General features: G+C 47.8%; 1 protein-coding gene across 2 annotated transcripts in view; it reads right to left on the bottom strand.

The window, feature by feature from the left end:
• The window catches only part of RGS21 (regulator of G protein signaling 21), a 261,589-nt gene that overhangs the window by 54,780 nt on the left and 191,094 nt on the right, over positions 1–15,715 (bottom strand). For both annotated transcript variants that reach the window (XM_063426953.1, XM_063426952.1), the window contains exon 2: positions 5,345–5,406. In XM_063426953.1, coding sequence (XP_063283023.1) covers positions 5,345–5,387 — 43 coding nt within the window. In that variant the 5' untranslated portion in view covers positions 5,388–5,406. The remainder of the gene's footprint in view (positions 1–5,344; positions 5,407–15,715) is intronic.

Raw genomic sequence — 15,715 nt, 5'->3', positions numbered from 1 at the left:
TACTTAAGTAAGAGTATGTGAAAAGTAGTTAGGGTTGCCACCTTTCTTGGAAAAACATACCGGCCTTGCTAATTTGAATAATTAAATATGTATGGGTGACATCACATGATGTAAATCACAAGGAGTGACATAAGAGAAAATGCTGTAAAATCACCAAAAAACTACTTAGCTTGATTCTGCTGTATAGATGGATTCCTCCCAGTGCCCCCATGTGTCGATTACTCCAGGTCTCAGTGTTCCTATGTATCAGTGTCTCAGTACCCCATGTCTCCCAGTGTCCCCCAGTGTCGTGTCCCCAGTTCTCCCAGTGATCCTATGTATCACAGTGTCTCAATGCCCTATGTCTCCCTGAGTCCCCATGTATCCCAGGGTCTCATGTCACTAGGACACTAGGAAGACAGGGAGACCTGGGGACACGGGGAGACCTAGGGACACGGAGACACCAGTGACACTGGGAGACTAGGGGACACTGGCTGGGACACTGGGAAAATAGGGGACACTTGAAGACATGGGGACACAGACACCAGGGACACAGACACTAGAGAGGCTGGGGGACATGGGGACATTGAGACATGGGGGCACTGAGACACCAGGGCCACAGACACTAGGGACACTAGCTTGGAGACATGGGGACAGTGAGACACTGGCAGACTGGGGGCACTGGGAGACTAGGGGGCACTGAGACACCAGGAACACTGACTGGGAGACATGGGGACACTGTGTCCCCATGTGTCTGTGTCATAATGTCTCCCAATGTCCCTTAGTGTCTCAGTGTATGTCTCCTTGCAGCCTTTCCCCCCATTCCTTACTTCGCTGAGCTGTAGGCTGTCTCTGCAGGGTGGGTGTTGCTGTCTGGACTCTCTGTAGCTGCACCCCTGCAGATCAGGGAGTAGAGATAGGCAGGGAGAGATATGCTGGAACCTCCTATTCCTGCCTGTCTCCACACACCCCTACTGGCCAATGCTGGTATTGCATAGTAATATCTTGTTTAAACTGAGAAAAATACCAGCATTTGTATTGCCAGTATCAATGCAATATTGGCACCAGCCAGTCAGCCTCAAATACTGGCTGTACCAATAAAATAAAAGCCAGGTGGAATCCCTAAGAGAAGTGTGTGAAAAAAAAAAAAAGTAAAAAAAAAAATATATATATTTTTTTTTTTAATCAATGGGCCTATTCCATGGACCTGGGCCTATTCCATGGGCCTGGAGCTGCAGCTCCATCAGCCCCTATTTTAATCCGGCCCTGCATCTAGTAGCTGTTTGAACATCTGTATGGACTCTGATAAAACCACTTCTTCAGGCAGAGAATTCCGCATCCTGATTGTTCTTACAGTAAAAAAACCTTTCCTTTGCCTTAGACGAAATCTTCTTTCTTCTAGTCTAAACGCATGACCTCGTGTCCTATGTAAAGTCCGGTTTGTGAATAGATTTCCACACAATGGTTTGTATTGGCCTCGAATGTATTTGTATAATGTTAGCATATCCCCTCTCAGGCGCCGTTTTTCTAAACTAAAGAGGTTTAAATTTGTTAACCTTTCTTCATAGCTGATATGTTCCATTCCTTTTATTAATTTTGTAGCCCGCCTCTGCACTTTTTCTAGTGCCATAATATCCTTCTTTAGAACAGGTGCCCAAAATTGCACAGCATATTCAATTGTTGAATGCCCTGTAGTCAATGCAAGGATGTAACTCTCCATCTTTTTTAGCTACAAAAAAGAATCCTGCTCCAGCATACATATATATACATATATGGCCTTTTCTAAATGATTTTTTGATGTACTCATCCATGATCTTACTTTCTTGTGGGGATAGGGCATATACTGCCCCCTTAGGAGTCATAGCCCTGGGCAACAGATCAATAGAGCAATCGTATGACCTGTGTGGACGAAGAACATCAGTCTGGCTTTTACTAAATGCCTCCCTAACCTTGCAATACTGTACAGGAATTTCGGAGGTCAAAGACGTAGCAGCAGGTAAAGCAACAATGCCCACTTTTTCAGTAATGTGATACATGCAGTATTTCCCCTTTAGTCCAGTCAATATGAGGGTTATCCTTGATGAGCGAAGGGAAACCTAATATGGTGGGACAAGAAAGGGAAGCGATTATCTGGAAGGTAATGTCTTCCTTATGCAAAGCTCCTATCGTAATGCAAATAGGCAAGGTCTCCTGGGTAATCAATGGTTGAGATAGGGGTCTCCCATCAATAGCCTCAACCACTAGAAGTGATGATCTCTCCTTGACTGGTATAGTGTGTTTCTTAACAAAATATAAATCAATAAAGTTACCAGCTGCACCTGAGTCAACCAGGGCTTTGCATGAAAAAATCTGCTTTGGGAATTGCTTGAGGACGTATCCATTGCACCTGTCCCCTTAAGGTTCTTGGGTGCAGAAGTTTTCCAGACTTATAGGACAAGCATCTCTCGTGTCTTTTTTTGCCACAATATAAGCAAAGACCCTCTTTTCTCCTATACTGTGCTTCTGCCTAAGACAGTCCAGTAACCCTTAACTGCATAGGTTTGGGTTCAGACAGCGTTAAAAGGCCAGAGACAACAGGTTTGGAGAATCAAGGTGCTAGTGACATAGTCAAACGTCTAGTTCTGTTTCTAGCAATATCCCTGGTCCTGAGTCTATTGTCGATCTGCATCACATAAGTAATAGTCATTTAACCCCTTAGGTAGGTCTTTGGTAGCAATTTCATCAAGAATATTCTCGGATAATCCTTTTTTAAAAGCAGTGATTAATCCGTTATTAGTCCAGTTTACCTCCGATGCCAAAGTACGAAATTCTATGGCATAATCTGAGTGTAACGGACCGTTTTGTACACCAGAGGTTAAAAAACGTTTAGGTGATATCCCCCTTTCCAATGCACAGGCAGCTACTGCGAGCACCAATCTCCCGAACTGAAAACTACACGAATCCTCCAACTCCCGAACAGGAAACACACGAACCCTGGAAACAGCCGAACAGGAAAAGCCATACGATCAGCTTACACTCCTGGCAATCAGCATACAATCCAATTTCCCTAATAACGAGACGACACTTCGTTTTGAGGGTCAAGCAGAATTCTCTTTTACTGGGGCTAACTGCCCAGCTTTTATGCAGGTCTCCCACCTGGTGGACATTCCCCTAGGGGACCAGATGGAAGACTGGGACACAAAGGGTAAAAGGACCAATCACAGACTTACACATTTCAACAATCCCACAATGCATCACAATCCCTCCTCTCTGGCCTGGAGATAATTGGGAAGTAATCCAATTATCTCCAAGGACAGAGAAAAAACTCCATTACATACATTTTCAGTAAAAAGACATAAAATTACATACAGTTACATTTATTACATAAAACATACACATTCTACATATCCCCAGATAGCTTAGATCTGAGCGCACATTATTACCAAATGGCGCTCAGATCACATACATACAGTTAAATCGCCATGGAGCCAAAGTCTTTCCCATAGTCTTTCGTTACACGAATAGGCTCCATGGCATAGCTATCTGGGGTGATGCTGTTCATACGGTTAAACTATCGAATGAACAGTCAGTCGGTTCCACTACCGAATGCAGAGGTAAGGAGGCTGGCGGCTCAGCAGTGTTCACGCAATTAAGTGTCCGTTTTCAGTTCCATAGTTTGGGTGCTGAACACCGCTGGCCGTTCGGGAGTTAAAATGGCCGCTGCCACGTGTTCGGCAAACGAACAAAGGCCACCCAGCGTTCATCAATTAAGCTGCGGTTAACCGCAGCTTCTGGGTGGTCAATTCAGCAGGGAAAATAAAAGGGTTTTAACTGCCGGGCCATAGTCTAAAGGGAGTAGGTGAGCAACCAGGCTCCTCCAGTGCACAGGTTGGATCTGCCACACTGAGACCGGCTCCCTTGTTTGATATGCATTAAGGCAGTGGAGGTGTCTTGCTCCCTGCCTAATGGTTCAAACGTCAGTTTAAATGCTGCAAGGAATTCTTGGTAACAATGAGCGATACTCCTAATACTTTCCCATTATGGATTAGCCCAAGTTAAGGCCTTACATTTAAGTTGGTTCATCAGATACCCAATCTTGGCTCTATCTGCAGGAAATGAACCAGGTGAAGCCTCAAAGTGGTACTCAATCCGATTGAGAAATCCCCTACAATCCTGGATATTACTAGAAAAATGCAGGGGAGGAGATAAGGAGATTGTAGGTGCCTTATATACTATAGGTGGAGTGGCATAATCGAAGAAGCCTCAGGTTATAAATGAGCCGTCCTAGTAAGGAGCATACTAAAAGCCTGGGCAAATTGATCCATGCAGTGATCATTCTCCTCTAGCTGTCTCTCACAAGCTGCTATATGCTGACACAATTCTGCAGGATCTATGGCCACGTTGTAATGTCAGGATTACAAGTTGATCCAGCACGCAGAACTGTGTCACACCTAGGACTAGGAATAACGTATAACCGGACCTTAGAATGGCCGGACTTAACGTATCCAAGAATAATCAAAATACTTGCCGAGGTCAGGAACACAGAATCAGACACAATGATGAGGGAAAGCCAAAAGTCAAGGATACCAGAATTCAGGGAAGGCAAAACGAAGCCAAAGTAAAATATCAGAAAATCAAGATCAGGACCGCACTCTCGGATTACCATCAGGATGAAACCATGCCAGGGCAATGAGCCAACAGGGAATTGGGCTTAAATACCCCTCCTGTGGATGTGATTGGCTGTAACTGGCCTTTGACCCCAAAAGCAATTACCAGGTTTCCATGTGCATGATTTTTGCTCAGCACAAACCCTCCTGTTGATCTGATTGGTCGTAACCGGTCTTTGACCCCAAAAGCATTTACCAGGTTTCCATGTGCATGATTGCTGCCTGGCACAACTTTTCCTGTCAGGACGGTAATGCTGCTCGGCACAACTTTTCCTGTCAGGACGGTAAATACCATTAACCACATTTTTATGTGCGGATGAATACATGACACTCTCCTCCTCTGTAAAACCCTACCTGTGTCTCTCCTCCTGTGCAAACCCTCATTTGTGCCTCTACTTTTGTGCAAACTCTCATATGTGTCTCTCCTCCTGTATCAATCACAATATTTGTCTCTCCTCCAGTATCAGTCCCATCTGTGTTTCTCCTCTTGGAGACACACGTATGAGGGTTTCTACATTATTTCTTCAAAGATGTTTTAAAAACGTTCCTGTAAAACAAACATTTTCCATGAAATAATGTGTTATTTATGCATTATGTACGAAAAAATACATTACTTTCCAGAATACAAAAACACTTGGTTTCTAGTGATTTTGTTTGGCAAATCATTTGGTAGTGAAGGGGATAGAGAATAATATTAACACTTTTAAGTAGTGTGTTACCTTTGCTAGCTAGCAGTTTCTCCACAGATTCATAGCATTCCATTTCGTCACTTGAAGTAGGCCTATGAAACAAAACATACACTTGTTAATATTTTGTCATATGTCATATTTTTTTACATAGTTTTAATATATTTTGTAATTAAAATGAATATATATATATATTGTTATTTTAGTATATATATTGGAAGGCGTAGCCTGAAGTTGTGGGAGGGGTTTCCCGGCTATTTAAACTCAGGCCCCCTACACCACAGGGCTGATGCTGCCTGGTTCATTTCTACTTCCGGTTCAAAGGTCATCAACACAGACTGCCTAAAACTCCAAAAAAGCTGGTCTGGGCCTACTGTGGCTCCCACGCCGATCGGACCAAGTTTTTCCCTGCTCCAACAACTCCCATCCTGCTGTTCCAGCCACATGCAGTCAGAGACTCCTGCGCCGATTGGTCTAAGTTCTCCCTGCTCCAACAACTCCCATCACGCTGTCCAGCCACATGCGGTCAGAGACTCCCACGACGATCGTACCAAGTTCTCCCTGCTCCAACAACTCCCATCATGCTGTTCCAGCCACATGCGGTCAGAGACTCCCATGATGATCGGACCAAGTTCTCCCTGCTCCAACAACTCCCATCATGCTGTTCCAGCCACATGCGGACAAAGACTCCCAAGCCGATTGGACCAAGTTCTCCCTGTTCCAACAACTACCATCACGGGGTTCCAGCCACATGCGGTCAGTAGTGATGTACCGAACTGTTCGCTAGCGAATAGTTCCAGGCGAACATAGCGTGTTCGCATTCGCCACGGCGGGCGAACACATGCGCGGTACGATCCGCCCCCTATTCATCATCATTGAGGAAACTTTGACCCGGTGCCTCACGGTCAGCAGACACATTCCAGCAAATTAGCAGCAGACCCTCCCTTCCAGACCCTCCCACCTCCTGTACAGCATCCATTTTAGATTCATTCTGAAGCTACATTCTTAGATAGAAAGTGTAGCTGCTGCTCATTAGATAGGGAAATTGATAGCTAGGCTAGGGTATTCAGTGTCCACTACAGTCCTGAAGGACTCATCTGACCTCTGCTGTAAGAACAGCACACCAAAAAGCCATTTTTAGGGCTAGAACATCAGTCTGCTTTTTTTCCCCTGTATAATCTAATTGCAGTTGCCTGCCTGCCAGCTTCTGTGTCAGGCTCACAGTGGATACTGTGCCCACTTGCCCAGTGCCACCACTCATATCTGATGTCACAATAGCCTAAGCTTTACATTTAAAAATAAAAAAATATTTTTCACTGTAATAGATTGAATAGCAGTTAGTTGTCTGCCAGCTTCTGTGTCAGGCTCACAGTGGATACTGTGCCCACTTGCCCAGTGCCACCACTCATATCTGGTGTCACAATAGCTTAAGCTTGACATTTAAAAAGAAAAAATGTTTTTCACTGTAATAGATTGAATAGCAGTGTCAGGGTACCTGAGGTCTCTACCTCCGAGAGAGGTAGAGACTTAGACGTTTATCCGTCCGGACGCCATGTTTCTCCTGTTCCTCGAGGTCGACCCGTTCACATAAACGCCGGCCGCGAGGGACTTACTTCCTTATGTAGCATGGTGCCCGGAGACCGACGTCATGACGCCAATCCGGAACGACCTGTCACTCAATCCGTTGGAGACCAATCAGGACTCGTCGGAGGCGTGTCTATCCTCTCTAGCCAGGGTATTTAAACATACTTCGCTCTGTTGCTCATTGCCCTGTCGTGGTTCTAGCCTGTCTAGTCACACAGTGCTCTGGTGTTTTTCAGTTATCCTTTTGGTTTCGACCCGGCTTGTTTGACTTACTCTGTTTACCTCTGTTATCCTTGACCCGGCTTGTTACTCGCTTACCTGTCCTCTCGTTCCCTCGACCTCGGCTTGTCTCTGACCATTCTCTATACTCTCTGTACGTTAGTCCGGCCATTCTAAGGTCCGGTATACGTATCCTGTACCTGTTTGTACTTTGCGCGTTGGATCCCTGACCCGATCCTGACAAGCAGTTAGTTGTCTGCAAGCGTCTGGGTGTCAGGCCTTCAGCGTGTACTCTGCCAACCTCTGCCAGTGTACTTTGCCACTCATATCTGGTGTCTCTATAGCGTGCCTTTACAAAGAAAAAATGTTTTTCACTGTAAGCTAATAGCAGTTAGTTGTCTGCAAGCGTCTGGGTGTCAGGCCTTCAGCGTGTGCTCTGCCAACCTCTGCAAGTGTACTTTGCCACTCATATCTGGTGTCTCTATAGCGTGCCTTTACAAAGAAAAAAAGTTTTTCACTGTAAGCTAATAGCAGTCAGTGTCCTTAAAGCGGGTGTCAGGCCTTCCAGCGTGTACTCTGCCAACCTCTGCCACTGCACAGTGCCACTCATATCTGGTCTCACAGTAGCTTGCACGCATAGTACCACTAATCCCCCCCAAAAAATGACAGGCAGAGGCAGGCCACCCCGTAGGGGCCGTCATGGTCATGGTGCTGTGATTACCTTTGGCCCTAGAATAATGCCCAGTTTTCAGAGGCCACGTACCCTGAACTTGAAAAGTTCTGAGGACATAGTTGACTGGCTAACACAGGACACCCAATCTTCTACAGCTTCCGCTCGGAACCTTGACGCACCATCCTCCTCCAGCTTAGCTTCGGGCACCTCTCAAGATACCACTCACCCGCCTGCCGCCACCACCAAAACTAGCACCACAGCCGCTTCACTTGGTATGTCAGAGGAGTTATTCACACATCCGTTTGAAGAAATGAGTGATGCACAACCATTATTGCCAGAGGATGTAGATAACAGGGAATGTCTCAGGCAGGCAGCATTACACACATGGACGTGTGGTGTGATGATGATGATGATGATGTAGTACCCGCTGCTGCTTCCTTTGCTGAGTTGTCAGATACAAGTGAAGCGGTTGATGATGACAATGCGTCTATGGATGTCACGTGGGTGCCCGCTCGGCAAGAAGAAGAACAGGACGAAAGTTCAGATGGGGAGACAGAGAGGAGGAGACGAGTTAGAAGCAGGGGGAGGTCGTCGCAAGGAGCTAGTGGCACAGTCAGACAGCATGCATCGGCACCCGGGGTCAGCCCGACAGCACGCCAATCAACGCATGCTGTGTACACCACCAGAATGCCGTCATTGCAGAGCTCAGCAGTGTGGCATTTTTTTTGTGTGTTTGCCTCTGACAACAGCGATGCCATTTGCAACCTGTGCCAAAAGAAACTGACTCGTGGGAAGTCCAACTCCCACCTAGGTACAACTGCTTTGCGTAGGCACATGATCGCACATCACAAACGCCTATGGGATCAACACATGAGTACAAGCAGCACGCAAGCTCAAAGCCGCCATCCTCCTCCTGGTCCAGCATCTTCAGCCACGTCAACCACTGCTGTCCTCCTTGCCCCCTCTCAACCATCCGCCACTCCGTCTCCCGCCTTGAGCAGTTCCCGCTCATCTGCCCACAGTCAGGTGTCTGTCAAGGACATGTTTGAGCGTAAGAAGCCAATGTCAGAAAGTAACCCCCTTGCCCAGCGTCTAACAGCTGGCTTGTCCGAAATATTAGCCCGCCAGCTTTTACCATACAAGCTGGTGGAGTCTGAGGCGTTCAAAAAATTTGTAGCTATTGGGACACCGCAGTGGAAGGTACCTGGAAAAAAATTAATTTCACAAAAGGCAATCCCCAACCTGTACTCGATTGTGCAAAAGGAAGTAATGGCATGTCTGGCACACAGTGTTGGGGCAAGGGTCCATCTGACCACTGATGCATGGTCAGGGCAGGTATATCACCTACACTGCGCATTGGGTAAACCTGCTGACGGCTGCCAAGCATGGAATGCGTGGCTCTGCAGAGGAGTTGGTGACACCGCCACGACTTGCAGGCAGGCCTGCTGCCACCTCCTCTACTCCTCCTACTCCATCCTCTTCCATAACCTCCTCGGCTGAGTCCTCTTCTGCTGCTGTGTCTTGCTCCACATCAACGGCACCCCCCCAGCTCCCCAGGTACTATTCCACATCCCGGATACGGCAGTGTCACGCCGTCTTGGGTTTGACTTGCTTGAAAGCAGAGAGGGGCGGGGCCTGACCAGCATGGAGGACAGACGTGCCACAGCAGAGCTCCTCCGCATACAGGGAGCCTAATGGCACATCCAGCCACACGAAGCCTACAAATGAAGCTCAACACCGACCTACCAGTCCCGCGATGGGGTTGGGAACAGATGTGGCAGTCCATGACCCACACGAAACCTGCTAATAGCACTCCTTGCAGCATGGAACCTGGCGCGCACCGGTTGGGGGAGGCGGCCGATCTCCCGGTCCGGGACCGCGTGGTGCAGATGCACAACGAGCAGGGGTCCCGTTACTCCCCCCCCTGGACCGTCGGGGGTAATCGCGGTCCAATATGGAGAAGAAATCGGGGAACGGGGAGAGCGCAAGGTGAAGCCATCTTAACCGACAGATCACCCAACCTGAAACCCATCATGGCGACTGCCGCGCGCCTCCCCGGCCCCATGAACACAGACCATGGAACCTCGCAAAAGCTGGAAGCACTACTCGCCGACTTTTGGCGCAAGATAGAGGGCAGAAAGCAGCCACTCACCTCCCTCCAGCCACAGAGCCACCTGACAAAGAGGCTGCCAACAGCTCAGAAGGCCTCACCTGCAGGACGGGCCACAACATGGCGGCGGACCACGCTGCATAAGAAGAGGAAACAGCGCGAGAAACACCAAAGGGGACACATAGCACAGAGAAACAGCAGGACCCGAAGTGCAGACTCACCCCACCTCGCGACACCTAAGACAAGAAGCCTACAGCATCCCACTCGGTTCCAGATCACGCTCGTGAACGACCAGAGGGCCTACAACAAGGGGGCGGCAGCAGCCTCATGCCAAGAAGGTGACCAGCTATGGCCCAACCACGACCCTCACACTGGGCTCCTGCACCAAGCCTCCAGAGTCGGAGTGGGATGAGCAACATGGACTACCATAAGGACTAAACATGCAGAAAAGAAGGTTCAGTCTATAAAACCCACAGTTAATCATCCTTATTAGGGCCCCAGCACTTTTAGAAGTTAACAGACAGTGCTCACAAACCCCACTGGGCCTTTAAACCCCATCTCACTCCCACAATAGCCCTGCAAGGCTATATGCACAAGCCTATTAAAGCCCAAGGAACCTAATACGGAGGAGCTTTCCTCACTTAAAGCCCCCCTATCTTGTAACTCAGCTAGGATATACCTAGAATATTGCATATTATAAGTATTATAAGTAATATCCTAAGACAAATGCATGATTCTAATATGCCATTTACTGCTTTTAACATGTCTGGTGCTTCCCGCCCATGCTGAGGTGACATATAGTTAGCCTTTCTGTGTCTCTGTATGTTTTTTCCCTCTACTGAAAACCACACTGTTAATCTTGTTATATAATATAAAAATGTACCTGACTAACAATGCCACAAAATGTAATGCAAATGCCTGACAATTCACCCTGATGTCGCTATTGTGGCGCACCAAGGATGCTTGTTTATCTTGTGTACAACAAAATAAAGAATTTAAAAAAAAAAGCAGAGAGTCACACCGGACAAGCACTCCTGTCCGCCCTGAACGCACAGGTGGAAAAGTGGCTGACTCCGCAGCAACTGGATATCGGCAAAGTGGTTTGTGACAATGGAAAAAATTTGTTGGCGGCATTGAAGTTGGGCAAGTTGACACATGTGCCGTGCATTGCACATGTGTGTAATCTGATCGTACAACGCTTTGTGCATAAGTACACATGCTTACAGGACGTCCTGAAGCAGGCCAGGAAGGTGTGTGGCTATTTCAGGCGTTCCTACACGGCCATGGCGCACTTTGCCGATATCCAGCGGTGAAACAACATGCCAGTGAGGCACTTGATTTGCGACAGCCCGATAGGCTCATGCGTCCTTTTGAGGAGGTGACAAACCTAGTCAGTTGCACCGAAGGCACCATCAGCGACATCATACCATTTGTTTTCTTCCTGGAGCGTGCCCTGCGAAGAGTGCTGGATCAGGCCGTAGATGAGTGTGAAGAGGAAAAGGAAGAGTTGTGGTCACCTTCACCACCAGAAACAGCCTTATCAGCATCTGGACCTGCGGCAACGCTGGAAGAGAATTGTGAGGAAGAGGAGTCAGAGGAGGAATGTGGCTTTGAGGAGGAGGAGGAAGACCAACCACAACAGGCATCCCAGGGTGCTCGTTGTCACCTATCTGGTACCCGTGTTGTTGTACGTGGCTGGAGGGAAGAACATACCTTCATTGAGATCACTGAGGAGGAGGAACGGGAAATGAGTAGCTCGGCATCCAACCTTGTGCAAATGGGGTCTTTCATGCTGTCGGGCCTGTTGAGGGACCCTCGTATATAAAGGCTGAAGGAGAATGACCTGTACTGGGTGTCCACACTACTAGACCCCCGGTATAAGCAGAAAGTGGCGGAAATGTTACCGAATTACAACAAGTTGGAAAGGATGCAGCATTTGCAAAATAAATTAAAAAGTATGCTTTACACAGCGTATAAGGGTGATGTCACAGCACAACGGGAATCTAACAGGGGAATAGGTGGAAGTCATCCTCCTCCTCCCACGACCATGCCGGCAAGGACAGGACGCTTTAAAGACGTGTTGTTGATGGAGGACATGCAGAGCTTTTTAAGTCTTGCGCATCGCCACAGCCCTTCGGGATCCACCCTCAGAGAACGACTCGACCGACAGGTAGCAGACTACCTCGCCTTAACTGCAGATATCGACACTCTGAGGAGTGATGAACCCCTTGACTACTGGGTGTGCAGGCTTGACCTGTGGCCTGAGCTATCCCAATTTGCAATAGAACTTCTGGCCTGCCCCGCTTCAAGTGTCCTGTCAGAAAGGACCTTCAGTGCAGCAGGAGGTATTGTCACGGAGAAGAGAAGTTGCCTAGGTCAAAAAAGTCTAGATTACCTCACCTTTATTAAGATGAATGAGGGATGGATCCCGAAGGGACTGACACTTGGCGATTCATTCGACTAAAAAAGGCCTGATGAGATGAGCTGCCTTGGGCTAGAAATTGTCCACACGCTGCTGTGTTTTAGCTCTGAATGCCGGTTGACTTGCGTGACTTATCCGCCACCAACTAGGGTTCAAGCCACAATGTTTTAGGGCACTTTCTGCCTGGGAAACAAACATCAATTTTTATGGCCGCTGCTACAGCAGCGGCTGCAACAATACCTAATTTTTTAAGGCATGTGTACATGCCTAATTTTTCGGCCCTCTGGTGCTGCACAGTGGCTTGAAAAACCAAACCAAAAAAAAGGCACATAACAGGGATTAAACTGATAGGAATAGTATTACTTAACACACCACTCCTATCTGGTGGCACATTAGATTGCACGTGCAGTGCCCCAAATTTGAAGTAGGAGGACCGACCAAGCATCTTTTTCCATCTCCCGGTTCCTAAAATCGATGCCATATACACGTCCCCTGATAGGGCGCCAGCTCGTTATTCTCTTTTTCACTTCACTAGGGACACTTTACTGCACTATGGGCATTTAGACACACTCTTTGTCTTGCACACTGTTATTCCTAGCCAGCATCTGTGATGGGAAATCAGGCAGTCATCTAAACGTTTAGATTGAGCTTTAGCTTAAAACACCCTTGAAGGTGTTTATGGAGATTAGGGCTAGTTTAGAGGATTATTCTTAGACCTCGCTAAGTCTTTATAGCCCTTCTACCTATCCAGCATTTCTGGAAACTAGCTAAGAGAAAGGGTGGCTGTGTGTCTGTGATACATTTAACTTTATATCACCTTATTGACACTTTATCACTCCGGTCTCCATACTCTCTGCCTATACCCATCTATTTAGAGGGAATTCCCTTGCCCCTGCCAATATTATATAATAGGTAATAGTATTACCATTATTACACAATTAGGTCTCTGAGGACAGGTGTCAATCCATATCTTTCAAGTGATCCTATGTAGGGGGAACAGTCTCTATTCTGCTCTGTGTCAGTGTGTATCAGGGATCCTTAGGATAGGTGTCAATCCATATCTGCCAAGTGACCCTATGTAGGGGGAACAGTCTCTATTCTGCTCTGTGTCAGTGTGTATCAGGGATCCTTAGGATAGGTGTCAATCCATATCTGCCAAGTGACCCTATGTAGGGGGAACAGTCTCTATTCTGCTCTGTGTCAGTGTGTATAATGGTCTCTGAGGACAGGTGTCAATCCATATCTGCCAAGTGACCCTATGTAGGGGGAACAGTCTCTATTCTGCTCTGTGTCAGTGTGTATCAGGGATCATTAGGATAGGTGTCAATCCATATCTGCCAAGTGACCCTACATAGGTGGAACAGTCCCTATTCTGCTCTGTGTCAGTGTGTATCAGGGATCCTTAGGATATGTCAATCCATATCTGCCAAGTGACCCTATTCTGTGCTGTGTCAGTGTGTATCAGGGATCCTTAGGATAGGTGTCAATTCATATCTGCCAAGTGACCCTATGTAGGGGGAACAGTCTCTATTCTGCTCTGTGTCAGTGTGTATCATGGTCTCTGTATCATGGTCTCTGAGGACGGGGAACAGTTTCTATTCTGCGCTGTGTCAGTGTGTATCAGGGATCCTTAGGATAGGTGTCAATTCATATCTGCCAAGTGACCCTATGTAGGGGGAACAGTCTCTATTCTGCTCTGTGTCAGTGTGTATCATGGTCTCTGAGGACAGGGAACAGTTTCTATTCTGCTTTGTGTCAGTGTGCATCATGGTCTCTGAGGACAGGTGTCAATCCATATATGCCAAGTGACCCTATGTAGGGGGAACAGTCTCTATTCTGCTCTATATAATAGGTAATAGTATTACCATTATTACACAATTAGGTCTCTGAGGACAGGTGTCAATCCATATCTGCCAAGTGACCCTATGTAGGGGGAACAGTCCCTATTCTGCTCTGTGTCAGTGTGTATCAGGGATCCTTAGGATATGTGTCAATCCATACCTGCCAAGTGACCCTATGTAGGGTGAACAGTCCCTATTCTGCTCTGTGTCAGTGTGTATCAGTGTGTATCAGGGTCCCAGAGGACAGGTATCAATCCATATCTGCCAAGTGACTCTATGTAGGGTATATATAAAAATAGAATATTAATATGTTCGGAAGTATTGTGTGTGTGTTTGGTGCAGTGTGTATGTGTGAGGGGTGCAGTGGGTGTGATGGATGCTGTGTTTGAGTGGTGCTGTGTGTGATGTGTGTGTGTGGGTGCTGTGTGTGATGGTGCTGTTTGTGCTGTGTAAGGGTGCTGTGTGTGATGTGTGTGTGGGTGCTGTGTGTGATGGTGCTGTTTGTGCTGTGTGTAAGGGTGCTGTGTGTGATGGGTGAGTGCTGTGTGTGATGGGTGTGAGGGTGATGTGTGTGCGAGTGCTGTGTGTGATGTGTGTGAGAGTGCTTTATGTGATGTGTGTGAGAGGGCTGTATGTGATAGTGCTGTGTGTGATAGTGCTGTGTGAGAGTGGTGTGAGTGATGTGTGATGTGTGTGATGTGCTGTGTGTGAGTGATGTGTGTGATGTGTGAGTGCTGTGTGTGATGTGTGTGAGAGTTTTGTGTGTGATTGCTGTATGTGAGGGTGCTGTGTGTGGTGTGTGTGAGAGGGCTGTGTGTGTATGATGTGTGTGTGTGTGAGTGCTGTGTGTGTGTGAGTGCTGTGTGTGTGAGAGTGTTGTGTGTGATGTGTGTGTGAGAGTGCTGTGTGTGTGTGATGTGTGAGAGTGCTGTATGTGAGGGTGCTGTATGTGATGGGTGTGAGAGTGCTGTGTGTGAGAGAGTGCTGTATGTGAGGGTGCTGTGTGTGATGGGTGTGAGTGCTGTGTGTGTGAGAGGGCTGTGTGTGTGTGATGTGTGTGATGGGTGTGAGAGTGCTGTGTGTGTGAGAGGGCTGTGCGTGTGTGCTGTGTGTGAGTGCTGTATGTGAGGGTGCTGTGTGGGATGGGTGTGAGAGTGCTGTGGATAAATGTTATGTGTGGGGGGGGTAAAAAATAAAAATAACCAGTTATTAAGTCCTTCCCCTCCCTTCTTACCTTTAGCCTGGGAGGGGGGGGGACCGGCACGCTGGTACCTGGAGAGAGTGGGAGGGGGCCGGCACTCTGACACCATCCCTGGTGGTCCAGTGGTGAGTGAACTCTAGCCATGGCAACACACCGGATCTCGCGAGAGGAACCCGGCAGAGCTGCAAGATAGAGTTCCACCGGGTCCTCTCCCTCCCCAGCCGCATGTCTATTTAAGTGGGCCGGTGAGGGAGATCTTATATCTCCCCACCGGCCCGCCATGGCACACAGCGGGGCCGGCGCTCGGATAGTGCCAGCCCTGCATAGACCGGCATGGGAGATCCTGGGACCTCC

This window comes from Pelobates fuscus, chromosome 7, assembly GCF_036172605.1.
Source record: "Pelobates fuscus isolate aPelFus1 chromosome 7, aPelFus1.pri, whole genome shotgun sequence".
Taxonomy (NCBI): Eukaryota; Metazoa; Chordata; class Amphibia; order Anura; family Pelobatidae; genus Pelobates; species Pelobates fuscus.
This window is presented reverse-complemented; position numbering and strand designations above follow the sequence as displayed.